Source organism: Theobroma cacao, chromosome 5, assembly GCF_053813885.1.
Source record: "Theobroma cacao isolate CCN51 chromosome 5, ASM5381388v1, whole genome shotgun sequence".
NCBI lineage: Eukaryota > Viridiplantae > Streptophyta > Magnoliopsida > Malvales > Malvaceae > Theobroma > Theobroma cacao.
Window position 1 is genome coordinate 37,709,615 of NC_142643.1, and position 18,883 is coordinate 37,728,497.

The window sequence follows — 18,883 nt, forward strand, 5'->3', positions numbered from 1 at the left end:
TACTCGTTCCTTACACGCAAAGCAACAAGCTCCTTCTTCTTCTTCTTCATTTGCACGACTCCAGTCTTGGATGAACACCAGCGGATGGTCATGGCTAAAGTGTTTAACATCCATCTCTCTTGTTCAAGATGGACCTCAGAATCTTGTCTAATCAGATTTGTACTAAGAGCAAAGTTTTTTAAAGAAAGATTAGTATTGCTGCAATTGCCCACTCTCTGTACCTTCTGCAGATAAGTAATGCTGCAATTGTCCACTCTCTGTACGTTCTGCTCCTGTCCCGTCAATTATTGCTTTAAAAATATATCTTTCATCGCACAAATTTTGCCAACTTTTTGGCCAAGTTTCGATGGTAGATGATAGATACAAAGGGTCATGCTATTGCTACGTATGATAAACGTCCACTTATGTATTTATAAAATTTCACATCATAAAAATATCAACGACCGATAAATTAACCAAAAGTCACCTGTTACCTGCAAATCACTGTAATTAACAATCTTATTGTTTAATCTTGGATTAACACGTCCCTAAACACACATGAATTACAATTTAGGTAAAGAGATCAAAATGAACATCTAGCTCTAATATAGGGATCCAATAAATTTGTATTAAAATTTCTTTCAATGAAATTTTTTCGCACGTGATCATATTTTGAAACTTAAACATTTTCATAGACTAAAGTCGGTTTTTTTTTTAATGAACCTAATCAAGTTTAGAATTTTATTATAAAAAATTAATTCAATTATGTGGCTAATCACATCTACACAATAAAGATCAATGGTGATTTTTTTATTGAGATGATTGGATTCTCGAATTTGCATGTTACGGTATTTTTTTTTCTATGCTTTCTTTATATATCTTCTAATGTGATTTTGAGTATAATTAGTTTAAGAAACCCGGTCCCTAAATGTGATTTCCTCTAAAGGAATCAAGAAAATGCTCGGGGCTTTGAAATTGCTGAATGGAAGGTGTATCCTTGTACTCCTATATATGTTTATATATGTCCTCTAAGAGGTTAGAAGTTGAGCCATCTCCTGTACTCAAACAAGCTCCTTCTTGGATAAGATCCCTGCATTAGGTAGTAGCTCTACGAAAGTTAGAAGCATCTTGCTTGAGTGAGGTATTAATTAAGGAATAATTGGGTTCTTACCTTTGGAATATAATTCTTTACTTTCATTGAAAGAAACGAGGACTAGGGAGTAAAAGGAACCTATGTATCATTGTGGGAATTTGTTGTTGCATCTGTAAAGGAAAGCACCTCTACTTGCCTAAGGAAGGACTTTGTTCTTTACTTGGTGGCAAAGCCACGTTTGTTTCTTAATTTATATGATTAAGCTAAACAATTTAAAGTTATAAATCTTCAAATAATAGGTAAAAAAAAGAGAAGAAAAAATAATAGTAATTAAAGGAAATAAAAATAAATATTGAATCAATGATTATTTGTCAAGCTTAAAAAAGAATACATACGATTAATTGATATCGTTTCTTTGATGGGACATTACAAGAATACTAGTCACATAAATTAAAAATTGACAATAACTTTCTTGTTATTAAAGTGGTCAAATTCTCGAATTTGCACATTGCCATACTTTATTTTTCTTTGCAAAAGAGATAAAGGGACTAGAGAGTAAAAGGAACTCAAGTATCATCATGGGAATTTATTACCAGCCCAAGGGAGGACTCTGTGCGTCACTTGGTGGAAAAGTAACGTTTGTTTTTTTATGATTAATTAAGCTAAATAATTTAAAGTTATTATATCTTTAAATTACAATGTTTTATACATTTTTTTCTATCACTCGCACTTAAAATGGTTGTCAAATGGAGTTATATTATAATAAAAGTTTGTGTTTTAAAATATTATGTAACTATTAAAATGGTTGTCAAATGTAATTTTGTCCATTTTATTTGTGTCAATTTTTTATTTTTTTAGAAATGATTTTCCTTATACCACTTTTGTCATAATCACGTTCTAACTACACATCATGTCCCATCTATTGCTTGGTGTAAATGCCTGCAAGTCATATAGCAGAGTGATCATGTATAGAATTCATTTTATTCTCTATTAAAGAATAAAAAGGGTTGTGTCGGGAGTATTTTTTTGTGGTAGTTATATCATAAGTTCATCTAGATAATTATTGCATGAAAGATGATTATTCTAGAGTTGATCTAGGTTGTTAGATAATTAAGTGTTTTGTAGTTACATGTATTGCAAGTGAATATTTATTTTTCAATAATTATTTAAATAAATACAAATATTTCTAATGTATAAAGTTTGAAATTTGTAATATTAACTTATAAATTAAGAAAAACATTTTTAGGAAAATAATTCAATACAATTTGATTTCTTTTTTACAATTTTGATAAATATTATTAATATGTATAATAAAAAAGATCTATAATGACAATTTAAAACTTGGATTGAATTTTAATAATTGTAACTGATTCTTAATTTAAATTTTAATCCTCGTCTTATACTAATACATATAACTATAAATATTAGGATAAATTACTCTTAAAATCATAATTTATTCTATTAATATTGAAAATGGACACTCTGTCAACTCAATATAATATATGTGACTAAACACATAATTAGTCGTTCACTATTTGATTGGAAAAAAAAGATAAAGTAAACACAAATTGCAACAACCTATACATTAAAAAATAAAAGTGTAACAGCCAAACAAATTGATTTAGGGTCTTCACATATATTTTGCAGATAATTTGTAAATTATTATAGTAAGTAAACTTTTTTTTTTAAAAAAAAAAGCAACAATTCCTAACATTGTCCATTGTAATCGCTCTATATTAAGCCACAAAGCAAAGCCTTCATATCAATTTTCTGCAAGTCATTTGACAATGAAAAGAGATAATTAATCTTTCACAAAATGTTGGTAACCAAATAGGGAAAGAAGAGTTTCAGCAAACTTTGAGCAGACAAAAAATCTGAAAACATTTTTGTATAAGCAAATATATAATCCAAACAATGGAAACAGAAGAGAGCTGAAAAGATTAGCTAATTTCATTTGAAACAACTAAAAATTAACAGAATAAATCATATCATACTTCAATACCAAATAAATACTTAAATAATTAAGATGAAAGGTAAGGTCGAGAATCGTGATTCCAGTTAATACGAGGAACAGCTTGCTTGCTTTATTGTATCAACAAGTAGAAGACCAGACAGAAGAAATCATAGCAAGACACAAGCACAGTACCTTGTAAATCAGCAGATATAAAAGAAAGCAAGCAAGCCAATATAAGAAGTATGCAATTAACTTATTGACTCATGACAAAGCATTATCAAAACCATCTTATTGACTCACAAAGCATCTTCCTAATCAAACAGTCCCAAGAGTCCGCAAGGCTGGCTTATAAGAGAGAGTGCTTGGTCTACACAGGGATCTTAGAGCACAATCCATCTCACCCCGTAATAATGTAAGATATGCCAGCAATTAAAAGACAATGATCAATAGGAATAGGTGCATCCTATTTGATCTAACTTCAAATTCATTTATGCTCTGATCAGTTCTTGCATTGTCATATATTCTGTTCAAACCTTCTGTACAAGGCTTAGAGTCAGACAAAATTCTTGCAAATGCCAACATTATCAAAACCATCTTATTCACTCCCTAATCAAACAGCACCAATAGTATGCAAGAAAGCCAAGCTACAAAAATTGCCCAACTGACATTTGCCAATGGATCATGGCCCTTAACAAAAATAAGAGATGAAAAGCATAAATCGCAATAAGAGTAAGCATAGCAGGAAGAAGAAGAATATTTTAGTAAGAGCAGAGCATACACACTCTTCCCACTCCATGAGAATTCAGAAATCAGAAAACGCCCCTATTTTGCTGCAGGCTCAATGAAGTGCCATATGAGATGCATCCCAAAGAACATACGACTTGTCTTGCACATTCTGAACAGAATAGTGGGCGGATTTATCAACTCCAAAATTCATAACGATATAAAAAATGCATGGGCATATGCTAGATTTATTGGGATTAAAGTAGTTGTGAAAGGCAATTAAATAGAATTTTGTATCCGTTAACTGAACTAACTGCCAGCTTTTGAGCTCATAAGGGCTAGCTTCTACCAGATTTTCCCATCAAAAGCATTTGATCAGAGAGAAAGACAAAAGGGTCTATTGCCCCAAATTGAAGGAAATAAAAATTCCAAGTTTTGTTGAAAAAGAAACAAGTGTCCACTACATTAACGCAGTAGGTAAAATCAGAAGGCAGATTAGTAAGTGATTTGTTGTCGGGCAACTCAACTTTGTTCCATGTAACGTTGTTGACATCGTAGATAAACAACATAGCACACCCATAATTAGCATGAACAATGATTTTGCTCTCACCAACGACACAACAGGACCCCTTAAGTTTAGCTTGCAGCTCTTGCCATCCCACAGAGGCAACGGAGGTTGATACAGCACTTATTAGCATTAAAGACCTCAAATGGTTCACGAACTGCATAACGTATGGAAAGCATATAGATATTACCCGAAAGAGAGAAAACCATAGGATATATTTTCTCAAAATTCAGACAAGGGCCACGCGTCCATTCATAACTCCCATCAGCCAACTGGGGCTGAACCACATCACAAAAGTAAACCTCATTGGAATAGCCAGTCCCGAAAGGGAGACTGCCACCCAGATCTTGGAGCCTATCAGGATGCAACCCACGTTGAGGACACATGGCCCTAGGTCAAAATCTTGGTGAAAAAAAAATCTATAACGTGGTAGACCATAAGATCCCTAGGATTGGCAAAGTACAGCTTCATCAATTGCTGTTCCTCCGTAGAAAAATGTATAGCGCCTTCCTTGCACCACGTCTCCCAAGCATCGCTAGGCAATCTATCTACTGATAGTGATCCCCTGGGGTCTGCCCAATGTCCGAAGGGACCTGCAACCACATGTCATGGGCTTGGAGCTTTAACCAAGTTCCGTGTGACACTGTGGTCTCGTGCTCAAGAGACTAAACAAGCTTAAACGAGATTCTTTGAAGAACGACGTGAAAACGTGAAACAAATAAGTACGAAGAAAGAGATTGAAAAGAATAAATAAGTATTATTACTTCAATGAGAGAAAAATAAAATACTTAAAATCTAAATATAAAGTAAATTACTTAATTTAGTAAATTTGATTTAATTATCTTATAATAACTTTAAGAGTGTTATTTATAATTACCTACTTAACCTAAACTTGGTGTGCAAATAAAAATAAAGTGTTAAAACTATACCTCCTTGATGAGTAAGTAATCAACAAGGAAGACTTTATTTTTGGAAAGTATTCTAGTTGCCCTAGAATACTTTGCTTGGGTGCCAAGGTTACAGTTAATGGAACCCTGTATGTAAATTAGTCACGAATCTACGGACCGTGACATTCTCCCCCACTTGATTTAGGCAACGCCATCATTGCCTCGTGGTCTCTTTCCACCACATGTCTTCACCAGGTTCTCCACTAGCATCGTGGGTGTGTTTGAGGCCGTTTGTCTCTAACTGTCTCAAAAACACTTCCAAGTTGGGATGTGTTTTTCTATGTGAATTATTGGCTCATGGTTGGCTAGTGTCATCAAAATACACGACTCTTATGTGTGCAGTGTCTTCGTTTGCAATACACACAGAATTTGAGCTTGACGTGTAAGTAATGTCAAAACTAAGTGAATCAAATCTCCTTTGCCCCGTAAGGAAGTTGTGGAACACGTTTTCCCAATACTTGTCTGCCATCATTCATCTAGCCCCACATCGTGGCGAATTAACGAATCCACCATGTTGTGTCATCCTTTGTGAAGCTTATCTCTATTGGATCTTAGCTGCTCAACGCTATCTTTGACCAATTCAAAGTTCTCCACACCTCGTGATTGATAACTGTCTCACGGCAAGATAATCGGTTATCTAGTGCTTACAAGATGTCCTCAAACTCATAACGTTTCGTGGCACGTGTGTGCGTAATTTCCCTATTTGCAACCCTCACACTATCTTGAATCAATGCGTTCAAGCAGAATGTGGTCTGGTCACCAATTGATGTCATTCTCTCTCTTAATCTTCAAATTGTATGATACTAGCTCTAAAAAGCGTTGCTCTGATATCAACTGTCACGGGGCTTGGAGCTTTAACTAAGTTCTGTGCGGCGCTATAGTCTCATGCTCAAGAGACTAAGCAAGCCTAAATAAGGTTCCTTGAGGAACAACCCGAAAACGTGAAACAAATAAGTACAAAGAAAGAGATTGGGAAGAATAAATAAGTATTATTGCTTCAATGAGAGAAAAACAAAGTACCTAAGATCTAAGCAAAAGTAAATTGCTTGATTTGGCAAACTTGATTTGATTGCTTTACAATTACTCCTAAGAGTGCTATTTATAATAGCCTACTTGACCTAAATTTGGTGTGCAAGTAAAAGAAAAGTCTTAAAACTATGCCTCCTTGATGAGTAGGTAATCAACAAGGAAGACTTTATTTTTAGAAATAATTCTAGTTACCCTAGAATACTTTGCTTGGCTATCAAAGCGACAACTAATGGACCCCTGCATGTGGACTAACTCAACAGTCCATACAGGTTGGATTAGTCACGGATCTACGGACCGTGACACTACAACTAGGGCTAAAATCTGATTAAGAATATCAACACACTCCTCATACCTCGCATTAGCAATACCAGTAACAACATCATTTATAGTTTGTGCTTTCAAACATACTAATAGTAAAGATAAAAATATTATGCATTACAGCCTGCAAAGTTCAAGGAACACATGCTTAGTAGGTAGATTTTGTTTAATTAAATTTAATGTGCTCATATTAATCTACATACATTAAAAGTTGTCACTAAATAGGCTCATTGGTTAACACCTGAATAGTTTAATTGTTTTATACACGGTGGCTTGATTTGAGTTGAATTAAGATTGATGGGGAGTTTTCGCTGATTTTGAACTTTTTGAGTTTATGTTCCTTAAAACTTGAACCTTTCGCTGTTCTTGAGTTGTCTTTACATCTTTGAGCTTTCTTTATTTTAAGTTGGTTGAGCTCATAGCATTACGTGGACTTTTCTCTAGTTAATTTATTAATTTGCAACATTAGGAATTAATTCTACCACCATCGAAATTGAATGTTTGTGATTGGAATATTTTAGTGATAGATAGTCATTGGTGGAAGACAAAGAGGAGGGTTCAATCGTTTTGGAGTTGGAGAAATTACATAGAAAATCCTGAAAAAAGGATGATTCAATTGCTTTTGAGTTGGAGGAAGTACATGGAAGAGGAGCTAACATTATAAACAAGTGAGAGGCTCGTGCTGAGAAAAAAAATCACAAGACATAAATTTATGTTAGAATTTAAAACCAACATTTAATGTAAATTTATCAGATAATAAATAAAGCAATACTTATTATATTTATATATTTAAAATATACTTTACCTTACGTGTAAGAGCAAAGCACTTATCATATAATATAAATTTTACATGTAAGAATGATGTGACTATCATGCAACATGCACTTCCCTCATAAAAATCCATCTTGTTATAAGAAATGGATGATATTAGTTTATTAATTCTAGAGTTGAGAAGTAACTTTTTTATTTTATTTAAAGAAAGAGAAATTTAAATCTAATGTGTACGAAGATAAGATATATATGTATGTACTCGTGTTCACTATTGAGTTAAATTGTATTGAAAAGAAGGAATATCTTTATCAAGTGATTAAGCTAAGCAGGAGGCTGTCATTAAGCTATTTGAGGGAGGGTCATACCAAGCCATTCACGGGCTTATCTGCCAGAAGGAAGTCAATCCAAGTTTTAGGGTAGTTTTGGTTGCCATGAACATACCATGGCCTTATGCTTTTCTTCTTTCCTTTGGGCTTGTTTTGGTATGAGGCCTGCTTTGTATTTTCCCCAATATAATGTCTTTCTTATAACCAGAAAGAGATGTTCTTAATTGGACAGCTTTAATAGATATGTAGGCAAATTCCTTTCTTGCTATTAACCTCAAGGCATTGTTATCTACTTTACTGTAAATTTGATAAATATAACTTCATTTACTCCAATTTTGCTAACTTGATTGACCATTTGTCTTAATTTTTTAAAACTTATTATACATCAATAAATCATGGAAATATCATGATATCTTGTGATATTTTTTGACCTTAGGTCAACATATCATGGCCTTTATGTGGACATACCAAAGTAGAATTTATAATGAAAGGCTAAGTATTTATTTTAAGATATAATGTTTGCCAAATTTTTAATTTTTGGATTTGATTTATTATTTTGTTTAAATTAGTATGCAACCTTTTAAATTTTATTTATTTAAAAAAATCGATCGTAAAAGTTAGTAAATATAGTTAATAAGACTAATTATTGATATGTGGAAGTGATTCTTAACAAATATAAATTTGAATCTCTTTAATTTTATTAATGGTAATTTACTAGTAATATATGTTTGAAGAAAGCAAAAGATGTTGTCATGCTTAATCATATATGCTTTTGAATACTTACTTTTCTGCCTCCATTTTTTGCATGATGTGTAACTGATGGATCTGCATTCTTTCTTTCTTCCTTCCTCTTTTATCACAGTTAGGATTAAATGTCCTAACTGAAGAAATAAATGTAGGATACGGGAAAAATTCTGTGAGATAATTTTTGGCCATTCCCTCAACGGCTGAATAGCAGGTGGAATTGGTTATAAATTGAGCTCAACTTTAAGTTTGGCTTTAGAATACTGTTTTAGTCATTGTGACATTCTGAGTGATAAAACAAGGAAGGGTAGCTTTGCCTGGTATGGGTAAACATAGTAGACTAGAGATTAAGTTATTGTTGAAGAAATTAAGGTTGTTCTAGCTTATTATCGCTATTTAAAGTTTCGTATGGACTAGTTTTTCTAATTTGAATCTCTTTGTCTCAGAATTATAAACAAAATATTTCTTTGAATACTCCTCCGAACTTACCTGTACAAGCCTTAAATCAATTGTAATCAAAGATAAACAAGATATGAGAGTGTTTAAAGATAATTTCTCTGAAACCTAAAAAATAAAGTAATTCTGAGTACCGTAAGGGCCTTAGCATGAAGTTGTTGCTGTCACTACCGTGACAACATCCCATCTTCTTCTTATATCATGCTCTGCTAAAAGTGTTACTAACTTGTCATTGCTATATATTTTGTGAAATGGATGCCTTTGGTGAAATTGTATTTAAGCATCACAGAAGTTGATATCTCTGTAAATCTCAATGTGATAATAGTCTCATTGTCGTTCAACATCCTTAGCTCATCTTTATCAAGGATAGAGTCTTTTAAGCCTTCGATGTTTGTAACCCTGGCTCCTACGTGATTATGAATTTCCCCTACACTCCCAATGTCAACTGCAGATGGTGTATGGTGGAGCACTAGTAATTTTGTTTAAAGAAAGAAAAAGATGTTATCATGGTTAATCATCTATGCTTTAGGATACTTACTTTTCTCCTTCCATTTTTTGCATGATCTGTAACTGATGGATTCACATTCCATAAATACTTTCAATATTAGATAATGTTGAGAGTTGAGTAATTCCATCTTGTAAAAGAGAAAAAGATGAGTCTGGGCACTAATTCAATAACCAGTTGAAGAAAGGAAGAAGATAGATGTGGTGTCATTTTCAACCAACAGTTAAAGAGTTAATGAAATTAAAGACAACTTGTTGTTTTATCTTTTATTACTATTTCTTTTATTTTGACTAAACAATGTGTTGCTGAGTCATTTTATTTGGTTAATAAGGTTGAGAAAATCACGTTTTTTATTTGCTTGGTATTCTTGTTATTTCTGCTTTATTGTTGCTGTGGCCGTTGTAAGGCACAGAAATCCATTTCTGGAATCTTGTGCGCAACTGTTTTCATCTCTTGTTTCTTTTTCAATTTCAATGCCGAGTATTTCGGATCAATTGTTAGTGCTCATATATATACACTCAAGAAAAGGATGAAGTGAGATTTTTTACTCTCCAATTTTCTTCATTAAAAACCTCTGCTCCCCGCTTCTCTGTTCTTCATTTTTTTATGCTTATCAAATGAGTTTGAGAAATTTTAACATGGTATTAGAGCTGTAACGTGATCTTAAGGGACCATTTTCCTCAGTCGATCCTCACCTTGCTTGCAGCTTCCTGGTTATTGCTCTATCTTTTACTCATGGCTACTACTGGATTTAGCACCTTTGCTCCTCTAGTTTCCACTGGAGAAAATTATGTGTTTGGGTCAGTGAAGATGCAATCCTATCTTAAGGCCTTCAGTTTTTAGGAGGTTGTGAAGACCAGAATTGAACTAGAGTAACGTTATGCTAATCCAACCTTAACTCAGATAAGGTAGTTTGAAGAAGACAAGGCAAAAAGGTATAAGGCCCTTTCTTGCTTACAATTTGCAATGTCTGATGAAATATTTGCTAGAATAATGGATCTAGATAATCATAAGGAAGTTTGGGATTATTTAAAGGATGAGTTTCAAGGTAGTGATAGAACCAGGAAGATTCAGACCTTTAATCTAACTAGACAATTTGAAATGTTAACCATGGATGAAAGTGAGACTATTAGGGAATTCTCTAGTAAGATGATGGGAATAGTTAATCAACTTAAGCTGTTGGGTAAGGAGATGACAGAGGAAAAATTATTCAGTAAGATGTTGGTGGGGTTACTTGAGAAATATCAATAAAAAATCTCCTCTTTAAAGGATTCGAGGGATATTGTTTAGATGACATTGAAAGAACTGGTTAATGCATTAGAAGGACTAGAGCAAAGAAGAGCTTTTAGGCAAAATACACTCACAGAGAGTGCTTTGGTTGCCAAGGCTAAAAATCAGAAGGTAGGAAGCAGCAACACAAGGAGCATTGATGCTGACAAAAAGGAAAAAGGAAAAAAAGTTGAGGAGAAGAAAAATGGGAATAAGAAAAAAGCCTATCCACCCTTCTTGCACTGCAAAAAGACAAATCGCAAAGAGAAATATTGCTAATTTAGACCTCATGTGAAGTACAAAAAGTGTCACCAGCAAGGACATGTGGAGAAAGTGTGTAAGAACAAAGGCAAGAATGCTAATGAGAAAGCAGCTGTGGTTGAAGAGCATCAAGCAGATAATGAAGTACTTTTCATGGTAAAAAAGGTGGATAGTAAAGAGAAAAACAATCTCTGGTTGCTGGATAATGGATGCTCAAACCACTCGACTGGTTGCAAAGAGAATTTTAGCACTCAAATTGAAGTTGGTTATGGTGATATGTTGCTGATCTTTGGAACTGGTATAGTGGGAGTGCAGACACCTGGTGGCATTAAGTCAGTTGCAAATGTTTACTTTGCTCCTGATATGAGTTAGAACTTGCTAAGTGTAGGTCAACTGGTGGATGAAGGCTTTTAATTAAATTTCAAAGACAAAGTTTGCACAGTGAAGGATCCAATTGGTGTTGAACTATTTACAATGGAAACAAGAAACAAATGTTTTTCATTAAACTAGATGACTTTAAAACATATTGCTTTCAATTGCACTTTGTTTGATACTAAATTGTGGCATAGAAGGTTTGGACATGTGAACTATGGTTCACTGAGTTTAATGGACTCAAATAGCTTGGTTGATGGGTTGCCTCACATGGCAAACTTGAACAAGATATGTGAAGTGTGTCAGTATGGTATGTAAAGGAGAGTATCATTTCCACAAAGTGGAACTTGGAAAGCAACTTGTAAGCTACAGTTGCTGTGTACAGATATTTGAGGGCTAATGCAAACATCATCTTTGAATGGAAGCAGGTATTATATGCTTTTTATTGATTATTACACCAAGTTTTGTTGGATTTATTTTTTAAAGATGAAGTCTGATGCCTTAAGGGTATTTACTAAGTTCAAAGCCTTGGTTGAAAATCAAATGAACTTAACTATTAAAAGGCTCAAGAGTGATAATGGGACTGAGTATACTGCTAATGAGTTTGAAGAATATTTAAGCAAATTAGGCATAATGCATCAACTGATTGTACCTTATAGCCTTTAACAGAATGGTGTCTTAGAAAGAACAAAGAGGACTTTAATGGAAATGGCTAGGTGTTTGCTATTTGAGAAGAAGTTACCTAAGTTTTTGCGGGCATAAGTAGTTAATACTGCTAACTATCTACTAAATTTGTCTCCTACTAGAGTCCTGGTAGGCAAAACTACATATGAAGCCTGGTATGACATGAAATCTTCAGTCAAACATCTAAAAGTCTTTGGATGTATATGCTTTGCTAAGGTTCCAGATGCAAAAAGAACCAAGCTGGATAGTAAGTCTATGTTAGCCATCCATCTTAGGTACAGTGAAGTTTCAAAAGGATACAGACTGTTGGATGTCAAAAGTATGAAATTATTCATTAACAGAGATGTAGTGTTTGATAAAGACAGATTGTGGAACTGGGAAACCAAGCTAGTTGAAGGATTAGATAACCATGTTTCAATAGAAAATCAGTTGGCAGAAAAGGATTTTGAGTTGAATTTAGATGATGTGGATGAGATGCCAGTGAGAGGAACAAGAAGTCTGTCAGATGTTTATGCTAGATGTCATGTAGCAATCTCAAAACCTAGCTCATATGTTGAAGCTGCCTCTGATGAACATTGGAAACAGGCCATGGAAGCTGAAATGAACATGATATGGAAGAACAAAACTTGGGTGCTGGTGGATAAGCCAATTAATCACAATGTTATAGGTGTTAAATGGATTTTCAAAACTAAAGTTAATCCAGATGGTTCTGTAAATAAGTACAAAGCAAGACTTGTAGTTAAGGGATTTGCTCAGATATATGGTGTGGACTAGATGGAAACATATGCATCTCTGGCCAGACATGATACAATAAGGTTGCTGACAGCTTTGTCTGCAAGAGAGGGTTGGTTAATCTATCACTTTGATATAAAATCAGCTTTTTTGAATGGTTACTTGAAGGAAGATATATATATATATATATATAGAACAACCTGATGGCTTTGTTGTGAAGGGTTCTGAAGCCAAGGTCTATAAATTAGTGAAAGCTTTTTATGGTCTTAAACAAGCACCAAGGGCTTGGTATGAGAGAATGGATGCTCACTTGTTGAATTAAGGTTTTATCAAAAGTTCTACTGAAGCAACACTCTACATAAAGAAGAGTAGTGATACTGTTAATCTGATAGTGGCATTGTATGTTGATGATTTACTTGTCACTGGTTCTGAGGCAAATTGTCTAGTTGAGTTCAAGTCACAGATACTGAAGGACTTTGAAATGACCGATTTAGGTCTGATAACCTATTTTCTAGGAATGAAATTCATCAAATCTTCAAAATGAATAATCATTCATCAAACTAAGTATGCTCAGGACTTGTTAAGAAAATTTCATATGAATTACTATAAAGCTATCAAAACTCCTCTAGCTGCAGGTAGTAAATTTTGTAAAGATGATGGCTCAACTGGTGCTGATGTGAAACTATACAGGAGTATTGTTGGTTCTTTATTGTACCTAGTTGCAACCAGGCCTGATCTAATGTACGCTACCAATCTTTTGTCCAGGTGTATGCAATCTCCAATTACTTTAAATTTCATTGTAGCAAAAAGAATTTTGAGGTTTGTTAAAGGAACTGTTGACTATGGAATCAAGTTTATGAAAGCAGAAAGTGGGGAACTTCAGGGATTTTTTTATAGTGATTGGGCAGGCTTAGTAGATGATTCAAAAAGTACATCTGGCTGCTGTTTTTCATTTGGAAGTGGAGTTTTTTCTTGGAGTTCAAAGAAATAGGAAGTAGTGGCTCAATCATCTGTCGAAGCAGAATATATAGCCACTGCTGCAGCTGTAAACCAGGCACTCTAGTTAAGAAAGATCTTAGCTGAATTGGGATTCTCACAGAACAAGGGAACATTGCTACATGTAGATAATCAGTCTGCTATTGCCATAGCTAAGAATTTAGTTCAACATGGGCGTACAAAGCATATCAGAGTTAAATTCCATGCCTTAAGGGAAGCAGTAAAAGAAAGGGAAATTGAGCTAGAATACTGTCCTACAAATGAACAACTAGCAGACATATTTATTAAATGTTTGAGCACAGAGCAGTTTGAATATTTGAGAGGAAAATTGGAAATTTACTCATATGGAATTAAGACGGTGTATTGAGAGTTGAGTAATTCCATCTGGTAAAAGAGAAAAAGATGAGTCTGGGCACCAATTCAACAACCAGTTGAAGAAAGGAAGAAGATAGATATGGTGTCATTTTCAACCAACAGTTAAAGAGTTAATGAATCAAAAGACAGCTTGTCGTTTTATCTCTTATTACTGTTTCTTTTATTTTGACTAAATGGTGTGTTGCTGTGTCGTTTATTTAGTCTATAAGGCTAAGAAAGCCACCTTTTTTATTTACCTGGTATTCTTGTTATTTCTTCTTTACTATTGCTGTGGCCGTTGTAAGGCACAGAAATCCATTTCTGGAATCCTGTGCGCAGCTGTTTTCATCTCTTATTTCGTTTTTCTAATGCCGAATATTTCGAATCGGTTGTTAGTGCTCATATAAATACACTCAAGAAAAGGATGAAGTGAGATTTTTTACTCTCCTATTTTCTTCATTAACAACCTCTGCTCCCAGCTCATTTTTTTATGCTTATCAAATGAGTTTGAGAAATTTTAACAGATAGAAATAAGAAACTCGAAAATTAAGAAATTAGTTATGTGGTCTAGTGGTCCGTGTGAGTTCTTGATACATAACAAACTCCATGGTGTAACAACATCAGAATTCATAAACCCAACATTATTGGTTCCGGGCTACACAATCTCCATCTTATTAAAAACTTAAAGAAATAAAGTCCAGGGCAAAATATTATACATAACAGGATCAGGCTTCATATTGGTCACATTCTTAGGAAGGATGTTTGCTCTGGTATTCCTCCTGATAAACGTGCCTTACCACTTGTACCTGCAGCTGGTTAATGAGGCATCTGCAATCATCCAATAAAACTCCAAGTGAGCGGTTTAGAGTAATGGTAGAATTCAAAAGATGGATAACCATCTGTGAATCCATTTCAAGGAGGACACCAAGAAAGCCTAAGTTGGGCAGTTGTCCTTAGACCATCTTTAGTGCCCCAAGAAACCACACATATGCTAGTAGTTGTGCCCAATCTACTTGAGCACCCAGCAATGAAAATCACAAATATTTGTTCCTATTGTTTTTCCTATTGCAGGAGAAATTTGTAGAATGTTCTAGATTTTCGTAAGAAGCCAAATGCTAGCGAGCTGGTTTCTGGGACAAGTGACAGAATAAATTTGTGTGAGAAGTTTAACAATGCTATGGAGGCTTCTTTCCTTGAAACAGTTGAACTGTCACAGAAAGCAAAGGAGAAAAAGGCCTAGCAGAAGAAATTGTCTTTTTGGGATTCGGTGACTGATTCCAAGGTGGATGCTTTCAAGTTTTCTTTCCGAAGCAAACACCCGTGAAGGCCACCAGAGAATGACAAGAGACCAACAAGCAACAACTAGTCTAGCAATTAGAATTGTTATTATTCTTATACGGATGAAAATAGTCACTATCCTTCCTTCAGGTTTCCTGGGAAGTATGAATTTTTTGAAAACAATTTTGACATTAATTAATTTCAGAAGGTTGTACTTCAATTATTTTTTATAACACTAATGTCATAGCTCTCTACAATTCTTTCTACTTTATTTGTTCTTTCATAGTCAATGGATTGTCAATGCTGCATTCTTTGTAAATAACAGCCACAGCCAGCATTTGATTGTTCAAAGCAAACTGCAATACTGTTATGGTGGAAAGGCCCTCAGCATTGAGCAATGAACCTATGAACTTCATTGATTGACCAAAACTCGGCTAAGCATGGGGCTATTTAAAACACAGAAACTCAATACAATTCCCATTGTTTTTATCATATTAATGAGACATGGCAAATCCCTTAACAATTACTATTTCCAACACGCCCAGAGCTCTTTTCTCAACGGCTTAAACTATATACTATCAACAAGAATATTATACCAATCCAGAGCAGCTTTGAGGACATATAACAATTAAGGTCTACCAATCATGGCTGTAAATTGTATTTGATCTTAAAATAAATTAAATTGCTTCTGAAAACTACATTGAAAAGCAGATATCTTTACCAACAAAAACCGTGAATTGTACTTGACAAGTTTGGTATTTGTAAAATATACTGACCTGTAAGCTCTTCGATCAAACGCCGTTCAGCTTTTGTAAATTCCCTAGGCATCCCCAGTGGAAGATTAAGTTACATTCAGTACATTGAAGGGCTTGTCCATTGCAAAGCTTCTTGCAGAAATTACATCGAGGGCAATTCCAAATGTTCTTGACAAAAGTGATCAGGTGTGGGTGAGGATAACTTTCCAATATTCTGCCAAGCTTGATAAATGGGAAATCTCCAAGAATACATTCCGGATGAACAGTATTATCACAGTCAGCACAATAGTAAAACCAGCGGTTTGGATGTCTTTCTTCCTCACAAATATCACAATAAAATTGATCAGGATCTGAACCACTATCATAAGTTAGAGTGAGAGGGTGATTGTCGTACTTGTACCAAGCTATTTGCGGTAGTGTGAGACACTCAAAATCCAAGATAAACTCACAACCCTGCGTACATTTGTATGCTAATAGCCTTCTGTTGTTACAACCACTGCAATTCCCATGACAGTTATGATCGAGAAAAAGTAGGTGTTTATGACTTGGATGCCTGAAAGTGTCTAACAATAAACTACATTGAATATCAATTTCAAAGTAACAAACGTTGCACTTGTAACTAAATCCATGCCGACGACGAGCGCAAGCATAACAAATTGCTAATGCATCATTCTTCTTGAGGGCGAGCAAGTGCATGTGACTTGGGTGTCGCTTCTCTCTAGGCAACTCAGCACAATTTCTATGAAGAAAAAATCTGCACTGCTCACAACCATAGAATGGAGTTGAGATAGGCCTCATACACCCATCACAATTGATATCATCTTTAACCTCACCACTAAAAGTGAGAATTAAATTGTGATTGTGGAAAGCATGCTTGATCTTTGTTGCTATTTCATCTCCCTTTAGACACTTTGTTTGAATAACATCAGTGATCCAGTTTATAGATTCTCCCTCAGACCTCTCGTCTTCATTAAATTTTGGATCCCAAATACTTCGATCAGTTGCACAATTCACATGTGCAATATAATTGCATTCAGAATCAGGACAATAATACCTTCCATATTCTTTATTCACTTCTTGGTGACAAATTTTGCACTCCCACTCTTCAGACTGATTTTCTAAAAAAAAATAAGAATGAGAAAGTCGGTGATGATGTCGCATTATTGAGATGATGCGTGGCAATGAAATGCAACTCTTGTGAACAATAAAGTTGCATGTAGTGCACAAATAGGGAGTGCGACAGCCATCAGTGCCACAAAAATCGCAAATGAATGACATTGGTCTTGATAGAAGAGTCCATGGGTGTTCATGATTGACAGTTGTAATTTCAGGTAGTGGTGAGACATCTTCAGGCGTAAGGCCGAACTCGCAAACGTTGCAATAGTAAACAAATCCCTTCCACTGTTTTTTGCACAAATAGCAAGAACAACTCTCCCAATGAATAGGTCGATTGTGCAAGAGAGTAAGCGGATGTCTACGATGGTGAAAGTTATTAATCTCAAGGGGTAGTTCCGCACATTCTTTATGAAGGTACACCTTCCTGCTCTTGCAATCCAAACATTTGTAAAATGGGCTTGATGATATTTCTTTCATACATCCCAAGCATTTACATCTAATAATCCTGTTATGCTTTTCAATTAAGATCAATGGATGCTCGTGGGTAGGGTGTTCTACTTTATCAAAGTTCCCAACAACGGAGGCACAGATAATGTCCAGATCAAAATCACAAGAAGCACAATGATAAACCAATCCCGAAAAACTCCCACAACAAAGATCGCAACCGTGCTGACCATAAAAATATGGTGATTTTGGTAGAAGAATAAGAGGATGTGGAGGGTGGAAGGGATGGCTAACCTCCGGGGATAACTCTAACTCGGCACAGGTCTTGTGAAGAAAAAATTTGCAACCACTGCAGCAATAGCATGGACCTTCTACTCGTTCCTCACACGCAAAGCAAAAAGCTCCTTCTTTTTCTTCTTCTTCTTCTTCACTTGCACGACTCCAGTCTTGGATGAAGACCAGCGGATGGTCATGGCTAAAATGTTTAAGATCCATCTCTCTTATTCAAGATGGACCTAACAATCTTCTCCTGATAAGATTTGTCCTAAGACTAAGAGTGCAGTTTTTAAAAGAAAGAATACTGTTGCTGCAGTTGTCCACTTTGTGGACCCTCTGCTACTGTCCTCGTGGCTAATTAGTTTGTTTTTTTTAAGCAAGTGGTATAATTTGTTTATCATAACAAACATAGATTTTTTAAATTTTAATTGAAATTATACGAAATTTTTAATAAATTTATTTTAATTAATAAAAAATTAATAAAATTATATAATATTAATTTTTAAATTTAATAAAAAATAAAATTATTTTTTAATATTATCATGTCATCGAACTGACAAAAACAAAAAAAAAAATTGAAGTAAAGTGTTTATTTAAAAAATTAATATATTATTTGAAATTTCATTTAAAATTTAAAAAATAGAGGTATTTTATCATTTATTTATAGTTGCTTTTACGAATCTATTTGTCATTAACACAAATTTTGCGAACTTTGTGACCAAGTTTTGAAGATAGATACAAAGAATCAAGCGATTAAGATAAAAAAAAAAAGGACTTTGTGAATTGGAAAGATCTAATTTCCTAACACCCATGCTTATTAGAAAGAACAAACAAACAATCAAAACAAGACAAAAATAAACAAACCAATGAAACAAAAGAAAAACAAACACTGGGTTAGTAAGATCCAATAATTTGTTGGTAACCTTCCTGTTAGCA

At 34.4% G+C, this 18,883-nt stretch overlaps 1 protein-coding gene across 1 annotated transcript; it reads right to left on the reverse strand.

The window, feature by feature from the left end:
* Nucleotides 1–14,593: 14,593 nt before the first annotated feature.
* Nucleotides 14,594–18,221, reverse strand: LOC148762844 (uncharacterized). The gene is made up of 2 exons (XM_088806505.1): nucleotides 16,133–18,221; nucleotides 14,594–14,906 (listed from the first exon to the last, which is right to left on the reverse strand). The coding sequence occupies exon 1, from the start codon at nucleotides 18,164–18,166 to the stop codon at nucleotides 16,148–16,150; it is 2,019 nt and encodes a 672-aa protein (XP_088662631.1). The 5' UTR covers nucleotides 18,167–18,221; the 3' UTR covers nucleotides 14,594–14,906; nucleotides 16,133–16,147.
* Between the last annotated feature and the right edge of the window lie 662 nt (nucleotides 18,222–18,883).